This window comes from Pelecanus crispus, chromosome 2 (genome assembly GCF_030463565.1).
Source record: "Pelecanus crispus isolate bPelCri1 chromosome 2, bPelCri1.pri, whole genome shotgun sequence".
Classification (NCBI taxonomy): domain Eukaryota; kingdom Metazoa; phylum Chordata; class Aves; order Pelecaniformes; family Pelecanidae; genus Pelecanus; species Pelecanus crispus.
The window spans coordinates 43,752,006-43,774,769 of NC_134644.1; the positions used below are offsets into that span (position 1 = coordinate 43,752,006).

At 43.1% G+C, this 22,764-nt stretch overlaps 1 protein-coding gene across 3 annotated transcripts in view; it reads right to left on the reverse strand.

Moving 5' to 3' along the window:
* Nucleotides 1-10,396: 10,396 nt before the first annotated feature.
* THRB (thyroid hormone receptor beta) overlaps nt 10,397-22,764 on the reverse strand; it is a 33,821-nt gene continuing 21,453 nt past the window's right edge. For 2 of the 3 annotated variants that reach the window (XM_009481582.2, XM_009481581.2), the window contains exons 3-7: nt 22,328-22,475; nt 20,318-20,523; nt 16,946-17,092; nt 12,111-12,369; nt 10,397-10,638 (exon numbers count right to left, since the gene is read on the reverse strand). In XM_009481582.2, the coding sequence (XP_009479857.2) occupies nt 10,397-10,638; nt 12,111-12,369; nt 16,946-17,092; nt 20,318-20,523; nt 22,328-22,475 (1,002 nt within the window). The remainder of the gene's footprint in view (nt 10,639-12,110; nt 12,370-16,945; nt 17,093-20,317; nt 20,524-22,327; nt 22,476-22,764) is intronic. The other variant, XM_075705065.1, reaches the window with a different exon arrangement.

The following is a 22,764-nucleotide window of genomic DNA, read 5'->3' on the forward strand; positions in this document are numbered from 1 at the left end:
CAACTGTATGAGGTTTAACAAGGCCAAGTGCCGGGTCCTGCACTTCGGTCACAACAACCCCATGCAATGCTACAGGCTTGGGGAAGAGTGGCTGGAAAGCTGCCTGGCCAAAAAGGACCTGGGGGTGTTGGTAGACAGCCGGCTGAACATGAGCCAGCAGTGTGCCCAGGTGGCCAAGAAGGCCAACAGCATCCTGGCCTGTATCAGGAATAGTGTGGCCAGCAGGAGCAGGGAGGTGATTGTCCCCCTGTACTCGGCGCTGGTGAGGCCACACCTGGAATACTGTGTCCAGTTTTGGGCCCCTCAATACAAGAAAGACATTGAGGTGCTGGAGCGTGTCCAGAGAAGGGCAACAAAGCTGGTGAAGGGTCTGGAGCACAGGCCTTATGAGGAGCGGCTGAGGGAACTGGGGTTGTTTAGCCTGGAGAAGAGGAGGCTGAGGGGAGACCTTATTGCTCTCTACAACTACCTGAAAGGAGGGTGTAGTGAGGTGGGTGTTGGTCTCTTCTCCCAAGTAGTTAGTGATAGGACGAGAGGAAATGGGCTCAAGCTGCGCCAGGGGAGGTTTAGGTTGGAAATTAGGAAAAATTTCTTTATGGAAAGGGTGGTCAAGAATTGGAACAGGAGTCACCATCCCTGGAAGCGTTCAAAAAACGGGTAGATGTGGCACTTCAGGACATAGTTTAGTCTAGTCTACCCTTGATTGGCTTAGAGTAGACTTGGTAGTGTAGGATAATGGTTGGACTGGATGATCTTAAAGGTCTTTTCCAACCTAAACGATTCTATGAGTCTATGATTCTATCTTTCTTGTTGCGGGTGGCAGGTGTTGGGGTGGAGAGATGCAGGATCAGGCCCTGCACAGCCCCACATACCTCAAAGTTTGCAATCCGGTACTAAGGTCCAAGCCCTGTGCTCTCCATCGGGAGATGCGGTTATCTTGGAGCAAGGCTTCATGCCTGCCCAGGGAGCCAGGGCTCACCTCAGGGGAGGGCAACCAGCCCAGGCTCTCACTGGGGACAGCACAGGCGCTCTGGCCCAGCTGGGCTCTCCAGCCCGGAGTAATCTCTCCTGCAAATGGGTCTGAAAAGGAGAGTGTGAAGAAGGGCGCAAAGAGGCTGGCAGAAGGGTGTGGCTTCTGGTCTGCAGACACCAGTGGTGGGAGCACAGGAGACCTCCGCTGAGGGACGGGGAGAGGTGGCAAAGGTTGCTGCCCTAGAGGCTGCCCTGATAAACCCCGTGCGCTCAGCCCAAGGGGACCCAGAGGATGCAGGAGGGGAGCTCCAAGGCAAAACCTTTACCTGCTGTTGGCAGAGGGCGAGGAAGGAAGGGGGAGATGCTGGCAGCTGAAGCCTGTCAGACTCCTCTGAGTCTTTGAAGAGGACGGTTATTCCTGCCCCGAAGAATGAAAAGAACCACTGGCAACACAAGCGTATTGAGTTAGATGTTCCCAGCCCCTCTCTGACTCAGTCCTCTGGGATGTTCATGGTTTTGCATCTTGCAGGCTCTGCACTGCTCACATTCACTCATTCTGACCCACTTCGCCAAGGTGTGCTGTTTTTAAATTGTGGATTACGTTTTTATGTCAGAGTCACCAGACACATTCTTGTGCCTTTTGTGAAAGCAACTGACAGTACCTGTGATCTTTCCTAGCATCTCGCAGGAGCAAGGAACAACTTCACCAAGACCACAGCCTGGCTCTCACCTTTTGCCATTATCTACAGCTCTGATTTCAGGGGGCACAAGATTTGGCCTCTCAGACCCATTAATTACTTCCAGCTTTGTTTTTTCAATTTGACTACACAGGAACTCAATATCCTTCACTCTTCAAGTAAGGGTCCCAGCTTGAAGGATGCTAGCCTGTAATTTAGCAGTGTGAAGGCAGATGGTATTTGACCCTTCAGCCTCTCTCTGTATGTTCCTTACAGTTTTGACAGCAGCGCTCCTCAGAGCGCGCTGGCCAAGCAGACCTCGATGCAAGACGTGGTCAGAGCCACGCTCTTCGACAAAGCTGCAAAGCCCATTGCCTGCAGTTATCACAGCTGCTCTCTGACACCTTAGTAGCACCGATCCAAGGTGCAAGGTTAGCTTACATTATCCTTTGCCTTTTCCCAAGAAGGCTAATGCTGGAGAGAGAGAGTAATAATCTAAAGCCAGCATGCATGTTTTCATCATGAGCAAACAAATCTAGGATTGTCTGGACCACGTGAAGTCCCTGTGCATATTGAATTGCTCACCTCTGGGCACGCATTTTGTTCCGACCTTTCTGTTCTGATCTTCTGATAGTGCTGTTTGCTCTTTCTTTTCTTTCTTTCTCTTTCTTTTTTTTCTTTCTTTCATCAGTCTCCATTTTTTTTAGTGCTTTATCCACTTGCCAGGAATTGTCTCATCCTCAGATATTGCTGTATTTGTGTTTTTTTCAGGTCTTTGACTTTTTAACTTTTTATTTTCCTGGGCTCCTGCTCCTTAGAGTGGAGAACATGTCTTTGAGATTTCACTTTGGAAGTGTTTTCAGCCCTAGCCAACTCCTACTGCAACTTTATATACACATTAAGGTATGCCCAAGCTTTCATTTCCATGTTAAACATTACATCAGACAGTGAAGCTTTCTTTCTCTACAGTTATTCCAGCAAAGACAACTTCTTCTCCTTGTTGCTCCTACCTCTGAGCAGGGAGATATCAAAGACCTTGCAGCTACATATAACACATACTTTTTTCCCTTTAAATACTGCTTGTGTTTTGATTTTGCAAAACTGCTTTTATTTCTTGCAACTAGAGCATTTCTGTTGAGAGAGACACTGCTTAAAGCTACCCCCATATGCACTCAGACAGCCTCTTGCAAATTCAAATTCCAATGGCATTTGGGAAATGACTCATTTGTGGTTTTGCTTTTGATTTGCTGATGTCCTTTTCTACTTTTTTACACTGTATTTTCCAAACACAATCCACTACAGATAGTCTTGTTTTCCCTGTAGAAGGCCACTCTGGTTCTGCACAGCGGGGTACTGAACTTGTACTGCTTTTCCAAGTTTGTGATTTTCCAAGGCACCACAAGGTCAGGATGACCTAGGAGCCCTTTTTTTCTCCCTTTGGGACCTCTGACTCAGGGATCCCGCAAGTCTTTCAGCATTCCTTTGACCTCAGAAATCTCAAAGCTCTCATCAATGATTCAAAGGGGCTTCCTCATTTTTTTTTTAATTCTTGAAATCTGCTCCTTGACCCTGGCAAAAGGGCTTCCTGGCACACCTTTCTTTGTGCCTACCAAGGCAGCTTGAGTCAGTACCTGCAGGGTCAGTGCTCCCCCAGACATAGGCATGACAGAGGAGAGAAAGATGGTCTGTGACCCAATCTGGAAAGGAGTCTTCTCTACCTGGTTAACTGTAAAGGAGTGGTGCAATATGATGAATAGAGCGGAGAGACATTTCTACTTATCCTTTACTCATTTCAAAGGTGATGTATCTGCACTCACTCTTAATGTGAACATGCTTCATTTTGAAACCACTGATGCTATTGGGAATACCACACAGCACACATGACCATGAGTATAAGACACAAGGCTGCTTAATGTTAGACTCCTAAGCTCACACTAAGAAAATCCTTCCAACCTGGCTCAGTTTTCAAGGGGAGAAAACCCTCACCTACTGTCACTAAGAGGAAGGACAAACCGCAGCTGTACGTTCAACAACAGGCTCAGGATGCAGACCAAGAACGTATTCCTGCTGGCAGTGCCAGTGCTTCGGGGGGGGAGAACTGATCATCTTTTATGTCATTCTCTGCACTGATAAATATGCACTGAAGCAAATACACGTGGCTGCCAGAATACTGCTCCGCTCCACAGACCTCACGCTACTTTTGGAAAAAACACAGACTTCACCACTACAAAGGAAGCCTGAAAACGTCACAGCCAATGCACTGGGATCTGTGGTACCAGAATTAGTTCTTCACAACAAGTAAACAAGTTGTTACACAGCACACCAGTTCCTCGCTCCAGAGCTGGTCCTGGAGGGCCTGAGCAGCCCACATCACCGCTAATTCAGTGCAACCCCAGCAGAGGCTTTGGCAAGGCTTCCCCGCTCAGGTGCCTGAACCGAAGTGCTCAAAGGGATTTAATTGGAGGCAGAGCACGGGTTTCATGCTTTCCCTCAGGCTCCTCCTTTGAAGGCAGGCCCTATTCCCACGGGCACCAGTGGGAACAACCCCTCCCGGTGCCGGCACAGTGCTCCCCAGGGACACCAAGGCTGGCGTGGGGAAGGTGCTCCCACCGACGCCAGGCAGAGGGAGGTCAGGGAGCTCAGCGTCCATTTGAAGGCTCCCAGTGCCTCGTGTGGAAGGGGACCAGGAATGGGAGCTGGCAGTCGGCCAGTAAATGCCTGTGGAAAGCACCGTGAAGCAACAGCCTTAGTCAAGTTTCCCATCTGGGGCAGGCCAAGAAACGATTTTGGATCCAGACTCTAGGTCTTGCTTTTCTTCCTGAGGGGAGTGAAAGAATTGGAGGAGAAATCAAAACTGCGAAGGGATATGAGACTAGAGAGCATATCTGAATGAGAAGCCCTTCTCCAACAGGTAGGAGACCGAGGTAGTCTCAGGTATGGGAAGTGTGAAGAGACGGGAAGCCTATTGCTCCTGTCACACCATCCCCGTCTAGACTGGGAACGGAGAAGGAAAGAAAGGGCGTTTCCTTAAAAAATGTAATTGAGTGAGACATAAATCAAGAGTCAGCTCACTGGAGTGAATTAAGTTTGGCTGATCTGAACAGTGGGGAAGTGAAAACCTTCGGCTGGGTGCCCAAGGGAGGAGAGGAGAGGAGATAAGATATGAGGTAGGTGATGAAAGGGATGCAGGAAGATAGAAACGTAAACAGGTTGGAGTCGATACAACATTGTGCTCTGGGTCCTAAATTTTCCCATTCCAGCAGCTTGGAAGTGTGCGACAGAGATGACAAAACAGCCTGCAACAAAGAGACAGAGACACCAGGACCACTTTTCAGTTATAAGCTTTTTCTTTTTTAGAATTCAAGCTTACACAGTTATCTATGCCCACTATATTCATAATTACATTTTAATATCTGCATACAAAAGCTATGTAAAAATTATTTTCTTCCCCCAAATATACAAATTTTCTCTTTAGATAGTTTAAAACATTTGTGATCACAGATTTTTTTTTTTAATATATTTTAGGCTGAAAAAATATTACCAATCTAGCATAACTCTTAACACTGTTTGCAAAAAAATACATCATCCAAGGTACTTTGTTTTTTACCATACGGTGTAATGTTTGTCTTACCCTCAGGGCACGAAACTGATATAAAAAAATAAACCAAATAAGCAAAACCCACAAACCTCATAGACGAAGTAAGAAGTCCTCCCAACCAACTTCATAAAAACAAACAAACAACCCAAACCACCCTTCTCTTCAAAAAAATTATGAATGACTAATTTGATGTATTTATGAGCAAACTAAAACTGAAGAGTGCTAAGGAAGTAGGAAAAGAGAAAAAGAAATTACAGTATGTCAGCTAGTTCATGCCCTGATACTATCTTTACCAACATTAAATGTGTAATTAAATAAAGTGTCTTTTAATGTTTTACATTGTGCTCAGTAATTTACACAAACTTAATCTACACCCGGGTGATGATGTAGATTTACATTTGATTGTCTTGTGCATAAACAAGGTTAGCTTTTAAAGAAGGTAAACTGTGCAATGGACAGTCACAAACAACTTATTACCTGCACAATATTGCTTTTTGAAGGCGACATCAGTCAATGTGGATACACACAAATAATGCATACTCTTTGCATTTGCTAACATCTATACGGACACTAAAACCTTGTGATAAGGCCAAACCTTTTTTTTTTTGTTTTTAATTTTAAAGCAAAAATATACCATAGTAAAAAAATGTGCTCACACCGTTTTGAGTCTTTAAGTGGAAAATAAATCTCTATCACACTAGAATAAAATTCTCTCTATAAAATTTAAATACGGATCACTTCATTGCTATATCAAAAGGAAACGTCTGGCAATCATTTCCAGATGATCACAATAACAAGACACATTAAGAGGTCCTCTCGCCTCTTCCTTTGTGAAAAGATAAATGTTGAACACTTTCAATTGCTCTCACAGTGAGAGGAATACGTTCCGGAATACGTTCCTTGGTTGTGGATTTTGATTCTGTCAATGAAAAAGGTTTAGCCTTAGGAATGCTGGCTACATCTCAAAACCATAAGACTGATTTTTATAATTTATGATTCATGCAGCAAGAAGTCAATATGACACATACAGGTTAGAGTTCCATAGCATAAAAACACATCACTAGCAATGACATGCTCCGCTTGTGATCAACAGCCCTGTCTTGGCAGATTTCTGATACAAATGGTCTTTCTGGACAGTTTTTTCCTCTTTCTGATGCTCTTGCTCTGAAGAAGCAAGCAGTCTGCTCAAGGATGATTTTGGACCTTGGAGGTCTAACTCTAACGTCTACATTTTGGCAGAGTGTAAACAAAAATCATTATCACACGCTATATATGTCATTATAAATATCATAACTGAGATTACACACGGAATGAATGTCTAAATGCACGTACTACTCAGGGCAAAACCATGAACGGTGACAATAAGGTTTGACAGGAAGAATCTTCTATGTAAGACCCACACGTAGACCCCAAAGCAAACATGAGAGTTATGTGGCACCATCAGAAATGAGACTCTGGACTGCGCTGGGAAGTGCACGCTTGTTATTTCTCTCAGGCTGCCAGTTACTACAACAGGTGCTGACTGCAGTACTGATGTCTGCCACTCAAACAGTCAATCCAGTGGCTCAATCCTACCACGGCTTGAGACCACTGATATTTAAAAGCAAGTATGTCTCTGCAGAACAAAGGTCAGTATCCACTGGTAAGAGTCTACAAGAGCATCCTCATGTGATCATTCTGCTCTCACAATCACAGAAACTGGGAGTCGTACTGAGGGAGTCAATGAAGTCACACAAACTAAGACTGTTAGGAGATCAGAGGCCGTTAGATGTCAGTACATCAAATCTGTCAAACTAAGAGCTTGGTCTTAGTTTTCAATTGAGGAATACTACTAATACCCCCCTGTTAATCAGTGCCAGGCTCCAACTTAATCTAAAAAGGTAGAAAAGTATGTTGACATATGTCCTTTCTGCTTAGAGTGCTGCCAAACCTGTCAAAGTTGGTTGCCTGATTTTAGGCACTTCAGTCCATCTGCAATCATCTAAGGAAGGAGGCCTGATTTTCTGAACCCTGATTAAGCACAAATCTAAACCGCATCAGCATCTTGGGAAGTCAGGCCATTAGCTCCAATGCTTAACGCAGCTTATGTGCCTGAATTCAGACATCCATTTATGCAGGCTGTTTTAAAACTTTGTAACTTGCCATGGTAGACCTTGGGGGACAAATTCCCGTATGAGCAATGATTTTTACAGCAGCCAGTGTGTGGTGTTAATTCTCAGCACTGTCTCAAACTGCAGTTCTGCCCAGGGTGTTTCAAGTTCTTTCATCTCTTGCTGCTTCCCCAAGTCAATCCAGTAACTCTCACATTTTTTTCTAACCTCTGATCTTTATTGATTTTTTGATTAATGCAGTCCTGGCAATCCCAAGTGTTCAAAAGCCGGTTATGAGGGCCCCAATAGTTATGAGCTAAGTTACTGTTGGGTAGTGACTTCCCACCTAAATAATTAACATTTAGGCTACTGATTTTCTTTGTAGCCCGAAGGATAAGAATTGTTGACCTTAATGACAGACTGAACCTCTCAAGCAGCAGCGCAACTCCAGGAACTGAAGGTCTGAGAAATACATGAAGCATCATGGGCCTTGTAGTGAGATCATTGTGAATACTACTAGGAGAAACATGACGTTTTTTCTCCTGGGTCTCATCCACAGCACATTCAAAAGCTTGTACACTAACTTAAGCTCACATTTAGCAAACAGGTCAGATACTTGCACTGGCTTCAGGAGGAACTCCATGCTCAGATCTGTGGCAGACCACAACTCTAAAAGACATGCACATTTCTCTTTTCTTTGCAAGCCATTGTGGGTATAGATGCAAGTAATGTTTTTTTGCTTTCCCTATATGCTATCAGTTCGCTATCAAGCCTCTCCCAAATCAGGTATCTAGCACTCTTTACTGGCTATGGATGCCACTCATCTGAGATTCTGCAGGAGTACATGTGAGTTCATCACATTGTCTGGCCTCTTGTTCCAACAAGCTAGGAAGTTTCTAACTTCTTGTCCCCAAGACATAATGCTCTACAAGGAATTTGGATAGACACTCATGTTGTTAACACATATGCTTCGAGATGGAGCAAACACAGTCCACTACAGTGGTTCTTCAACTTCAGCAAACATTTAAGAACAAATTTCCAATGGTCTTTCTTGCTGCCTGCAAAACACCCTGAATGCACCACTGTGTTTTATGTTCTCACAAAATTATGCGTACAAACCCCTAAGTGATAACATCAGTGCTCACAACTCATTACAGGTGCATATGGTATCAAAGAATACGGAGAACAAGATTCCACACCCCTGGAAACATAGCCAATAATACTCCAAATGCTTTATCAATGATTTAGGGAAAGAGGGATGGAAAGAATTTAACCCCTGACACACACATACTGTGTTCCACCTACAAGGTAAGTTTTCCTGAGTATCATGTTTTCATGAGGGGATGAACACGTAACATATGGGTTTAGACATGGGCCATGAGCTTTGAATGTCAACACATCCACCCTAACAATGCCCACTGACTTGCCAGGCAAATATATCAATAAATAGCAGAGAAAGAAACTGGTACAAATGAATGCACAATACGAAAGAATGTGGGGTATGAGGAAGTGCAAAATACATGAATTAAGTCTCTGGTTCCCAGGAAGAACAGAAGGATGCTTTTGATGTCTCATACAAATTCAGAGAATGGTTTAATATCAAGTTTATAAAACCCAGGGACAACATGCCTGAATGGAGATGGATGACAGAGAGGAACCTCTACCTATAATGCCCTCATCACCGGCCTCCAAACATTCCAGGACTGTGAGTACTGGCTTGCAGATTTCGGCAGCAGGACATCCTGTCATTGCTCAGTTCAGTTCCTGCTAGTGCAGTTAGTGGAAATAAATTAAAGGAATCGAGAGAGAATCTAGCCAAATGAAACACATACAGACACCAAGGAGGGAGAACCTAGCTGATCAACACACATAAACACACACGCACAGGATAGGGTGAGAGAAGGAGAGAGAGAAGATAAAAATATGGAAATATGTTTAAGACATCTGCTGAAGATTTGTAATTATATATATATAAAATTATATATATACGTGCATATAAACTTTATATATATATATAAAACAAAAGATTACTGCCAAGCAACACTATTTGTATTACTGGGATAAAGCTGTACAGTCTTGAGTGTCATTAATAACACAGTTGGTTTCTGTCCCATCTGAAGGTTACCCCGTATGTTTCGTTCTCCTTGTCCTCATTCTGTGAGCATTCATATCCCTGAATAACTCCAAGGAAAGCCTGCTATCCTGACAGAGAGCCTCCTCCTTCAGAGTGACAAATTTTCCACGCACCTCAGAAAAAGCAGACCTCTCCACACTCAGGAAAAGCACCTCAGAGGATCAAATTCCCCTCCTTACTCCAACAGACCTTCCAGTGAAGTTACCTGGAGTTCAAGTGTAGTAAGAACCGAAGGACCTTACTTTCTTATACACATGGAAAAAAAAATGAGTCAGTCCCTTCTAACACTCTGCATTATTTTAAGTACTTGATTTATGGGGCACAGTTAAACTGTAGCTGCTGGAACAATCCTCTGATAATGATGGGATCATGATGATGATGAAGATCCTAGATCATAATGGTGATTGTTACAATAGAAACAACCATGAAGACTAGAAATTTCATCTCATGAATTGGTCACTTGTGCTCTGCAAAATGAGGCAATACTAGACAGAATTGCCAGGGTCAAATTAACAATAGCTGTTTTAACTCGGAGGCCAATTTATTTTCTGCCACTTCAATTTCTCTCCTATATTTTCCAAGCAATGATGCATGTGAGCTGGTGACCATGCAAGTGCTGGTGAATGAGATTGGTCTGTTTGTATTTTCACTGTTAAGCTGTCAAAGCATTCACATCAAAGGACTGAAGAACAAATTGCAATAGTCACAAGTACCCGCATTAAAGGGATGTTCTCATCCATGTGTATACAACTGCCCCCCAGCAACCCCAAACGAAAACCCAAACAAAAACCCAACCCCGCCTCAAGAAACAGAAGAGAACGAAAGAAGAACAAACAGACGTGAGAAGAGCCGGGCAACCGGATGAAATGACAGCCAGTAGTGCGACTGGGGTGGGGGTGGGGGGCGGAGAACCGCTCCAGTCTCTCTAATCCTCAAACACTTCCAGGAACAACGGAGGAAAGAGTTCTGTGGGGCACTCCACCTTCATGTGCAGGAAGCGGCTGGCATGGCAGGCTCCGATCATTCGCAGGTCTGTCACTTTCATCAGCAGTTTTGGCCAAAAGTGTGCAACATGGTGTTTTCTGTAATTAATGTAGTGTTCGAATGCCAGGAGGAAACCCTCTTGACACTTTTCTATCCTCTCAACGCAAACAAGGCCTGGGCGATCTGTAGATATAAAGAAGCACAATTATCATTATTACTCATTTAACTTAATGAATTCCTGACCATAAACCAGGAAAAATAGGACAATTCTGTTGTTAGGAAAGAAAGGAGGGAGACCAAGGACATCTGGTTCTGCCACAAACAACAACTTTGACCCTGGGCACCTCAATTATCAGTACTATCCCTGTTAAAACAAGGAGATAATCCTTTTCTTCATCCTTTGTCTGCTTTGCCCATTTAGAGCATAGCTGTTCGGGAAGTGTTTCCTTACAGTGACTACAGCAACAGACACTTGATCTCAGCTAAGGCTTCTATCTATATCTTACTGTAAAACAACTAATAAAGAATAAAAGAAAATTCCTTGTCAGATATCTAAATTACAGTTCTTTCCCATCTGTTTCTCCACAGTCTGACCAATGCTTTGATCAAGCTTTGATCCACAGGTGAGCTGCAAAGGAAACTGTTATGGAGCACTAAGGACCAACAAAGGCCAAAAGTTTGGCCATCTGTCTCAACTAGCACCCAGAGGGGCACTGGGAAAGCTCCTTTCACAAGGAGACACTTCTGGGAAAGCAGGTCCTCTGAACTGCCTTCTGAAACCCCTACTCATGTATTGCTGTGTAGGGAACTAAAAAGAAGTCAAAATGTTTTGATTGGGAAGGTCAAGTGCTGTGTTGTGATTAATGTGGAAACCTTTCTGTCTCAGATGCAGTTAATGCTTGTAAATCACTGTCTGTGTATTGTTATTGAGTGCCCAATCTTCAAAGTGGTCTTAAAACAAAACCTTGCCAAGTCTGCCGCTGCCCAAGAATGGAATTTCCTCTTTGGGCTGGCACAGTCAGTGGAAGCATATTTGAAAACATACTTGATCTGAGAAGGGAAGAAACTCTTTGGAAATCATATGAAATGGTCTGTGTTGCTTCTGTGTCACACCACCAAGAGACCAGCTGCAAATGGTCTCAGTGTGCGGAAACAGCACAGCTCTCAAATGCCGATTAGCAAATGGTGCTGTTAAGTAGGAAAACAAGATAGCAGGTCAAACTAAGCATGTGAGACTGCTGATGGAAACATGTTGTACTTCACGCCTAGTGCATGACAGTACCTCAGGGAAGAGGGAACCTATTGTAAGAACAAGTGTTGCTAAGTTATCAGTTTTTCATTCAAAGCAAATTGGCCCAGAAACAGATCTGATTTCTTTCTGATTATCATCCCTGGCTCCTCTCTAAGTACTAAACTGAGCAAGGTGTGTTACCAAAGCCACTTTTATGCCCATCTCTCTGAATACCCTGAATTTTTTTCCTAGTGCTCATCAAACTAGTTCTAAGCTGCACTGGGATTTTGAGAGAGAATTTCTCCCACATTACTCTAGTCAGCACTTCAAGATCTAACATACCCTATTTCTTTTTAAGAGAGGCTTGTGACAAAGACTAAAGAGTTTCAAAATGGTTGGGGTCCCGATATATTTCTGTTCTCACCTGATGACATGAGCAGAACAGCCTGAAGAAGGGCAACCTCGGTGTCATCCAGGTTAAATGAAGAAAGAGACATGCCCAGGTCAAAAATGGCATCAGACACTACGCCAAGACCCCCATTTTTCAGCTGGCCCCTTGTCACCGCCATCTCCCCATTTAGCGTTAAAGTCTCACTCTCGGGGTCATAGCGAACTGCTGCTCGGAGGGACATTATCTCCATACAGCAGCCTTTCAGAAGGATGATCTGGTCTTCACATGGCAGCTGCAGAAATTATAAACGGTAAAGAAAAAGATGTGTTTTTCAAACTGAGTTGTTTTTACAACTAGCATAGTGCAGCTACCCTCCAAACACGCTGTTGACCAACTAGTTCCAGTGCACCGCAGAAACCTCCAAGACTCGCATTCCTGCTTCCAGAAACTGCTGGCAGGTTAACATCCCCACACACCCTTAGGAAATCTAGTGATGACACAGCTGTAGGCAAGTGGTCATGGGCAAGATACTCAAAGCAAACCAAGCTGGTTCAGATGCTGTGGTGAAGTGACCCAACTTGCAGAAGTGCTGCTCTCCGTGGGACCGTTCAGTTTGTGGGAGCATTATAAAGTTAAGCCCAATAAACCTTAAGAATGTAGCTTTCTATTTTGCAGAACATTTCATGAAGTGTGAAGGGTGAAGCAGACCTGTCAGGTGCCAGGTTGGTGGTAACATATACTATTGGTTTTGTCTCCCATCAGGTGTGGATCTAACTGGGGTGGCTGAAGTGGTCACTGTTCTCAGCTGTTTACCCTCCTCTCTTCTACTACTGAGCTCCCTCAGCTTACAACTTAGCATAACAGAATAAAATATTATTGGGGCTCACAGACCTCAGCCATCCCAGTTAAACTCACTGCCAGACATGCTTATTTCTTACCTGACCAGAGGAAAAGAAAGACATTTGGGAGGGTCCATAAGAGTGGACTGCTTTTTAAATAAAAGGAATTAAATAAATTTTTGTATCTAGAAGAGATACCTCAACCAGTGGGGTATGTACTCTTAATTCTCACCGCCCATTTAAACAACAGAGAACTTATTAAGCTGCATTTAGCCTAGTAAGGCTGATCTCCCTAGACTCCCCACATTATTGCTGGACAGACAGAAAATCTATGGTATAGCTCCAGCTTTTATGCTGGTGCATAAGCCATGATCTTCAGGGCACATGGCTAGACTTGGTCTTTTCCACAACATTAAAAAAGGTAAGCTGTCCAAATTGGTGGAGGTAGGTTCTGTATTTATGAAGTGTCACCAGGATGCTGACACATTAGGAGAATGGGTTCTGTAAAGCACGTCTTTATGTTTTCATAGGTAATTCAATGATAGCAAAACCCACCAAGACTATTTTGAGACTGTCACTAAATGAACAGCAAAGGGTCATGTATATGAAAAAGTAACTCGTTTCTACTCGGATTGAAAGGAGGTAAAAATCCATCCATTTCTGATTCATATAAAGTTATTATATTTACCTGATTTACAATTCAAAATGAAAAAAAACCCCACCAACTACAGGTTTATGTGTCAACTGTGTACTCGCAAAGCAAACACACTGATTTGGTGTAAAATGACATAGAGTGGACACCAGACAGTTACCTAACACAAGTGGAAAGCAGTTGCCTGTTAGAGAAGAGTTTTAAGCACAAAGCTAGCCCCAGTCAGAAAAAGGAGTTGAATCATGCAGCTATTTTTCCAGCAATGCCAACTTAAGGTGTAAAGTGTTTGATACACAAGAAAAATGACTCATCCTGTTCAGGGCAAATCACTTTCTCTGTGGATCACAGTCAGCTCAGCAGCAGCACGGGGAAGGCTGCACAGGCACAGTGGCAGTCTTGCTACCCAACGACAATGCCACTGTTTGGCTGCTGTGACTGAAGTAGGGAAAGAAACAGAGTAAGAACTAAAAATTAAAAAAAAAAAAAAAATGTGTGAGAGCAACCACGAAGAGATAACAGAATAGGTAACACCAGAGAAAGAAAGGAAGGGAGAAGGGAGAAAAAAAGAGATACGAAGAAAAAAAGACTAAGGAAAAGGAAGAATGGTGGAAGAGAAACAGACAGGTAACAGTAGGGAAGATATTTTGTAGACAGATAACAGTAGGGAAGATATTTTGTGATGCTTCAGCTGTTTTATTAGTGAGCCATTAAACCAATGAGAATTTCTCTTCCTACTTGAACCCTCTTAAAAATTCTTTATGGTAATGGTGATCTGACTATGCCCTCCTTCATCTGCCTTCCTAATTCTGAAGGATACACGGGGCCCCTGTTTCACAGATGCCAAGCCTCAGGTCTTATCTGCCAGTAGTAGCAGTTACTAAAGACAGGGGGCTTGAATGTCAGTTCTGCTCCCAACTACACAGGTTTCAATGCTACCTACGCTCATCGCTTGAGTGTTGCTACCAGAGCACCTTCCAGGAGTGGGGTCAACAAATGTGACTGATTATCTGCCACATGTTGTCCTTTCCTTCTCTCTCTACAGGGAGAAAAAGCAAAAGGCAGGAACCTGAGGTGTTCATCTCTGCAAGACACACTGGTAGCCAGCACATGTGTAATGCAGCACCATGGAACTGAGCTGAGCTGAGCTACCCAGAAGGGTATTTACACAGCTTCACCCAGTGTGGAACCACTGATGCCTGTGATGGTTAAAGTCACATCAAACTGATTAAATGCTTCTCAACCTTCGTCTTCTAAGCAGAAGGAAATGCAAGAAGGAAACAACAGCAGAAATGCTGAGAAGTAAATGAAGTTTTCCTTATACTTTGATTACTCTGGGATTAGATTCTTGCTTTGAGGCATGGGCCAATGGATGCACACAAACTAAGCTGAGCACTCACAGTGCTTTGCTGGCTTGAGCATGTGTCCAAAGAAGAGAGAAAGAAGGAAAAGTAGTCATGAATATGTAAGTGGCCATGGATGTTCCTTGCCATGCCCCTCCCTCATAGAGATTTACTACACTCTCAGCCTGAGCCTCTGTGGAAATTAAGAGCTGAGATAATGTTTAAATGCTCTGCAGGTCCTATGGGAGAAAGGAGGGCTTTTTCTCATAAGCAAATCCATGGCCCACACAGTGTTGCTTCTAAGAAAAAGATACGGGTTAAAAACCATAACTGAAATAAAGTTAACAGGACGGTGCCCCTTCAAAAAGGAGCAAACAGTTGTCATTTTCTTTATGCTACAGCAGGAGCTATATGACAACTTGGAGGACAGCTGTACTATTCCTTTGTGTTCGTAAGGAATTGTCCCTCACTCCGCCATCAGACCTCTCTGTTTGCGAGTGTCAGGTTTACACAGTGGCTCAGCTGTAAACAAAGCCTGTCCTAGCCAAGCTGCATAACCTACAGAGGTCATGCCCAGTGACGCCTTGACTTCTTCCTCCATGCTTCCTGCCTGGCTCTGACACAAGTGGGCCCACAGTAGGCAGGAGGGGTAGGAGATGTCAGATGGACACTGCAGGCTGTGTGTGACTGGAAAAGCTTTCTAAATTAAAAAGACTACCTTGGTATGTCACTGCAACTTCCCACCAACAAACGCCAAATCAGAGGAGACAGACTCCCTCAGACACTGAATGCTGCAGGGGCCTCTTTGATCTATGGATACATTCCTTGTATTTTAAAATCTTCATGCTTGGCCACTATTTCATGCTTTCTTGGCTGATGGAGCCAATGCTGGGGTTAGCCAGGGAGAGCTATTTACACTATGCCAACTATTGGTATTTACCTCTTCTTGTTCTGTAGGTGCCAGAGGACATAAATAGCTCTCCTTGACTGACCTTAAAGAAATGCTGCCAGCCACAGAAGAGTAAAATGCTATGGCTGCCTTAAACTTCCTTCCTGACTGATGTGTAGTTATTAGGAGGAAACACTGTTCCTGAGTTAGGGAGCCCGATGAACTCACTGACCATGGTCACTCCCATTTTGAATGTCATTCACTTGGCATTTCACCAGCAGAGTCAAGTGTTGCTCTGCAGTGTGTGTGAGCAGGCAGGCATCCTTCCATGGCTGGATTGGGGTTATTTCCATACTAAAACTCCCATGGTTGTGGATCCTAAGGGACTCACAAGATTTAAAATTATTAAGATCATTAATATTATTAAGACTGAAATATTATTTCAGGCTGCAGTTCTGATAACATTTTTTAAGTTAGGAAAAATATATCACCAGCCATTGCATCTGGTCCTTCAATAAAAATGATACCTCGGGAAAAATAAGATCAGCCTAGGACCTCTGTATTCCTAATGTGCAACCAAGTCTATTTGAGTCTATTTACTGTATATTTTACATGTGAGTACCTACCTGTAATGACAACCCATTACTTTTACGGACTCTTTTATGCACAACCTCCCCATTCAGGAAAAGCATACCTAGGGAATACAATGAGGCAAGTGCCATTCTTGGGTAGGGATGCTTTCCTGAATTTGAACAATTTGTTACCGCGTAGATCCAACTCCCCAATACTTTACCTGCCAAGGAGACAGAAAGCACAGAGGGAACCGTGTGCTGGAAGATCTGATTAAATATATCAAAGATGCTTCTAGACAGTCTCTTTTTGCTCATTTGCTTTGTTCAAGGCCACCTCTAAAGACACATTCAAGTCCCTAATGAACCATGATGACCTCTAGATGAACAATCAGGATTTCAGTAATCACAGGAAAAAGAAAACTCATAAAAATCCAGATTATTCTAGTCCCATCTATTTTGAGTGTCTTAATTTTTCTGATTTTAAACATAGTGAATTTTTTAGTTCCACGCCAGGAGTATTTTGAATAGTTTTTAACAACAGACATATAAATGAAGAGTGCAAGGAAGTTTTCTTACCTCACAAAACATAGGCAACTTTTTGGCAAAATCCACCACTCTTGTAATCGCTGGTGTGATAATTTTTGTAAACTGGCTGAAGGCTTCTAAATCCACTTTCCCACCTTCTGGGGCATTAACTATTGGTGCCTGCCCAATATCTTCTGGCTAGGGATATAAACAAAAATATTTAAAGGAACAATCTACCTTAAAGCAAGTACTTTATGCTCTTAAAAAGTCCTGCTTGGTGATGGAAGATACACTAAAATAAAAAATAATACTATTCACTTTATAAGTAATGCCCATTATGCCACAAAATGTGAATTTGTTTGTAACATATTTGTGAAAGAGGTGACTGCACAGAGAAATGGGTGACTGGCATGCTGTCACCCATCCTGTGTGGGCAGCTGCATTTTTGTGCACATGCAGCTTCTTCCTTGTCCCAGCATCTGAGTATTTTGTGGGTGTAGCTTATGCATTTTTTGCTTAAAAATATAGGCAGGTTCTTGTTTCTTACAGGTGCTGAGAACTCCCAAGTTTCTCTGAAGGGTAGGGGAGCTGAGGTGACTTTTACCACTGAGAAGATGCTGAGAGCTTTGCAGAATTGGGATCTTTCACCTACTTGAAGTTCTGAAATCCTCCCCAGAACAGATTGCCTGCTATCACAGAGCTCCAGGCAACTGCCCAGGCCTGTTTCCAAAACTAGGCTAAAGCAACTGATGACTAAGAATGGGCAAACACAAAGCTAGTCTGGATTAAGTGACTAGAATTTGAACTCATCTGGGTAAAATTTTGGTTGAAAATCACCTTCTGCATGACTTCAGCCCAAGACTTCTCCAAAAGGGGAGAAGACTCATACTTTGAGTATTTCAATAGGGATATACAATGAAATAGTTTCAAGCAGAATCTGTGATGAGCGGTTTTTTATTCCAACTGCACTTCAACTTGTTCACCTGATTTTATGACAGCTCGTTAGTGTTACAGGGTATTTTAAAAACAGGCATATCAAAGCTGTTCTGTTTGCTAAGTGTGGCTTTGCGGTTGCAAAAGACCTGCCAACCACCATGCAGAGGTTCCATTTTGTTCACATTAGAGAGTCAAAAACTGAATAAAACCCAGAAAAGGCAGCCTTTAAGACTGATGGACTTCATGACATTTACGTAAGGGCAATTAAACAGGGGAGGTGCTGAAAGTGCTGTCTATAATAAAAACTTGTGCTCAGCAGTTTTTTAAAGCAACACGTCATAAAAGATCCTTCCACAGCTCTGTCACCAATCTGAATCCAAATCCAACTTCTTTCAAGAAAAAACTCAGCAATGCATTAATAAAGCAAGCACTAATTGTAAAAGAACAATGAAGAGGACTGGGCTCAATTATTTGATGGTTCCTACTAAAAAACTCAAATAATCCCAGTTCTAGGCTCCCTCCCTCCCTGAATCTTGGGAAACTAAACCACATTGTCTGTGTGCTCATGATAAACAACCTTCATCACTTCCAAGCAAGAAGACCAAATGCTTAAAACCACGCATAACATTGTTAGGGAGAAAAAGAAAGAACACAGCATTTTCTTGGGAAAGGCAAAAGAAGTCAGGATTGCTAGCTAAAGCTAACACACTCCAGAAGGGCATGCAACTGGAGAGCCATTGCCACCTAACTCACCTCAACAGGAAAAGACGTCCAGACCTCAAAGGAGTTCCTGCTGTTGAAGAACCAGCCTCAGCTGCCTAAGGACCGACCCACAGCTCCTGGGGTGTGCGGTCAGCTCCTCTTGCTCTTCAACAGCTTCTGACAGGGACTTTCAAAGCCCTCCAACTGGGGTTGGCAGGCCATCCTGGACTTTCCCTTCTGTGCTCACTGCAAGGTGTCAGTGAGCTTCCTACACTTGCCTTGAAACCACTGGGCTTCAGCACATGAGCACTGCAAAGAACCAGGAGGCCCTGCAGCAAGGGCTGCACCGAGAGCAGTTTGGTCTGGCCTAGGAGCCAGCTGTGGAAGTCACAGCTGGCTTCTTAACTACCCATTACAGCTGCCACCCTTGCCTCTCCCCATCCACCCCCTCTCCCAACAGCCCTGTCATTACATCACCTCATGCCCTGCCTCTGGGCACCCTTTGCTGGAGGCTCCCCCTCTGCTGTGGCTGTCTCCAGAGCCTGAAGTCCCTCAACGACCACATTTTACGCAGCCCAGTCCCTACCAGCTTTCTGCCCGTGCCCTCATTCCCAGCCCAAACCTCAAGCTCCCCATGCTTTATCCCAGACCAGGAGATACTGAAAGAACAACACTCCTGCCTAAGTAACCAAACGCACTATTGCAGCTGCTTATTCGTCTGCTAAAACCAGCGCTGCCAACCTTGCTGTGCAGCACCACTGGAAAGTGCTCTGCTGCTTCTTGCCAGCAATCACTGGCTGCGGTTTCCTGACTGCATGCTACTACGAACCTACAGCCATTCATATAGAAATTCAGACAGTGCCACTGGAATTAAGAAAACATTATAAAAGGGATCAGCTGGTTTGACTATATAATTTGTCTTAGCAATTTAACAGTGGGTTGAGATTCCCATGGTGAATTAGGCAGCAGGAGCCTAGGCTTGCAAAAAAATGAATATTCTCTATCTGATTTGGTATACACAGACGGTTAAAGACCCCTGTGTATTCCTGACATGCAGTCTATAATCCCTCTTTTGTGCTGCATAAGCATTTTCCATTCTGCACTTATTTCCTTTAAAAATCAATTTAGAAAAAATCAAATAAATCCTTTTCTAAGGCTGAGCATCACAAATCACCATTTATTTTCTGATCCTTAGTTATAGGCTGAAAACTTAAGTTGTCTTGTAGTCTGCAATCCCAATACTATAGTGTATCATCCTGCTTTTATTGAAATTAATTTTTCTTTCCCAGATTTGTTTTAATTAATGTGTTCACTTTGGAACAAGGAAGCAAAAAGCACAAGTTATTAATAAAAAATATCAGCTTTACTTAAAACTTGTCGTTGTTTTTAACACTTACAATATGTTCTATGCTAGTCCCTAATAAAGACAACTATCCCTAGATACAATATATAAAAAAAAATATGATATGCACTATAGACTGCTACTGCTGTTAATCAGGAGTGAAACAATTTTTCTACTTTTTCTGACCATAGCACATTAAAAGTATCCAGCTGGGTAAGCCTTAACTCAGCAACATGCTGTTTATCTTTTGAAATACATGGTCTGATGAAACACTGAGCTTTGGGTAAGAATAAGCAAGTATTAATTATTAAAATAATCCATTTTTCATGTATGTCAATACACTGACAGATAGATCCTCTGTGGGGTTGCAATATTGGGAAGGGACTTCAGAAGAAAGGAAGGAACCTGACTCCAAAAGCAGTGTAAAAGTCTACAGTCCTTACCAGAAATTTCCTTTTCTGCTTCCAGTGGCTTCCCTGTGCATTGGTGGCCACATGTGCTTCAGTAACAATTTTGATGAGCTCCCATTCCTCATCTGTTGGCTCTGGTTTGTGCCCAATTGTTTTCTGCAGCTCTTCCCGACGTCTCTTCTCTCGATTTTCTTCTATCAGCTTCCTTTTTGCCAACCGCTTGCTGTCATCCAACACCACTAGCAGGAGAAAAAGCATACAAAAATGGCTGGAAGCTCTTGACGGTTGACTGAACTTTGGTCTTTTCTATGCCTGAGTTACTAGTTGATTACAAACACCTTAACTAATCAGTGAAGAAGTATTTTGGTAAGACCCACAGTTGACATAGTTCTCTTATTTCTCTCTCCAAACTTCATTTTCTCAGAAGCCTGGACTGGAAAGAATGACTTACCCTTCTGGTAACGTGATGTATACCACCATCGCCTTCAGTGGCTTATTCCACCAATAAAACTAATACGTAAAAGCTTTGTGAGGACTCAGACAAAGTGGTCCTATAACGGACTTGGAGTAACCCATGTTGGGAAAGATGCACTTTTGCTTTCTTTAATCAGCACACTCACTGCTCTGAATTGTGTAGAATGTGTTCTTGTAAGCCAGCAGAAGGTAACACGGATTTAAGAAAGTGGCAGTACTTATTCGCAGGAGGCTCAACTACCTGTTGCATGAGACAGTCAGAAACAATTTGCCTTTGGTTCTTTCCGTAAGCCCTACACAAATGGTGCCGTTCTGTGGCTTTCCCCTAGAGCCCCGCTACTTCCAGTGATGCCAGACACACGGGCCCCAGGGCTGCACACCTCTGACCAGCACAGGAGGTTTTATCCCATTTTCCATACAAATGTGAATAGGCCATTTAAAGCAGACTGGCCTGCTTTAGCGGAGGAGGACCACTCTGATCCACAACGGGTGGCAGGCAGGTAGAAGCAACGCAAGCCCTGCTTACACGCTTCTGTTCACACATGTTAACTCTAAGGTGGGAGAAATTCTTCTTGAGCTGGGGGGATAGCTGTCTTGTCTGCCGTGCTCAGACAGCTCCTTTGGCGCGTACATAGGTGCAGCCCACGCAGGCCATACCAGCTTTATGGTATAGGCACCCGCTGGTCAGAACCAGACTCAGAGAAACTTCTCACCCTGTACAGCCGCTACCTGGCTGATGCTCACCACTGCCTGCTGCGTCAGACGGGGCTGGATGCGACCTGCTGACCCAGGGTTATCCAGCCCCCCCTGAAGGTCCACCTGGCTAAAATGAAATTGTGTCATTTCTTCTATTTCCCTCTAGACAGAAGACACTGTTATACGTTACATTACCAATGAAAAATCCTAAGTTAGAATATTTTTCTGTTGTTTATTGGGCCTGTTTTCCTGTTAGTTCTTCCGCAGAGGATTATGCCGGCAATGACCATTAACATTAATGCACGGGGGGATTTACGTGACTTCCTCCCATTTGCACTAATTGAAGTTATCGGTGTAAATCCCTGTGCAACGGTAGGAAAAGACGACCCCTAAGGGTTAATCTTACAGCCATATGTTCTAGTTCTTTAGAATGAGAGTCGAATTCTTTGCAGTAGATAACTTCTTCAGGGCTAAAAATAAAACAAACAACTGCAGGATGACTCATACAATGACATTCAATTTCACATCCTCCAGAATTTTCTAAACAAGATTTTTTTTTTCAAGCAAAGTGTCCATCCAGATGCATTTCTCCCTCCTCTCCTCTGAAGAGCGAACATTCCTACTGTTACTCAACCTGGTAAGGCCAGGAGAAGGTGCAGTCTGGTGAAGGATAAACAAAAAATTACAGCCCTATGGAAGCCGTTTCAGGCAAAGAGCATAATTCCCCGGTACAAGTTATTAAAAACAAAAAAGTGCTGGCAGTTCTGCTCTACTTTAACAAGCTTTACCAATCAACATACTTTAAGCAAACTCACACATTTAAAAAAAAAAAAAAAAAAGAGAAAAGAAAGAAAAACAGAAAAATATACTTACAATCTGTTGCCATGCCAACAAAGATACATTTTTTGAAGCGACATTCCTGGCACTGATTTCTTGTTACTTTGTCTATCACACATTTTCCTTCATATTTACAGGAATAGGTTGGATGGAGGTTTTTCTGAATGGTTCTTCTAAAAAAACCCTAAGTGCAATAAATAAATACATTGGAAAGCATTAGCATTGTGCAATTTTTTCAAATTGGGAGCCACTTTGGTTTGGTAGGAATGTACTTAAGTATGCAAGATAACATACTTCACTCCATGAAACTCTCAAAGAGGAAAAAAACAAACCAGTTTTATAGTGTATGGTGTTTCTTTTTTGCATTTCATGAAACGTTTCCTCCCTAAAAATTAAAAACGTATAGACACCTTAGGTAAGTAAAGGCATAAGTAATGCTGTCTTGAGGGACAAATACTGCCTACATGTCTTCC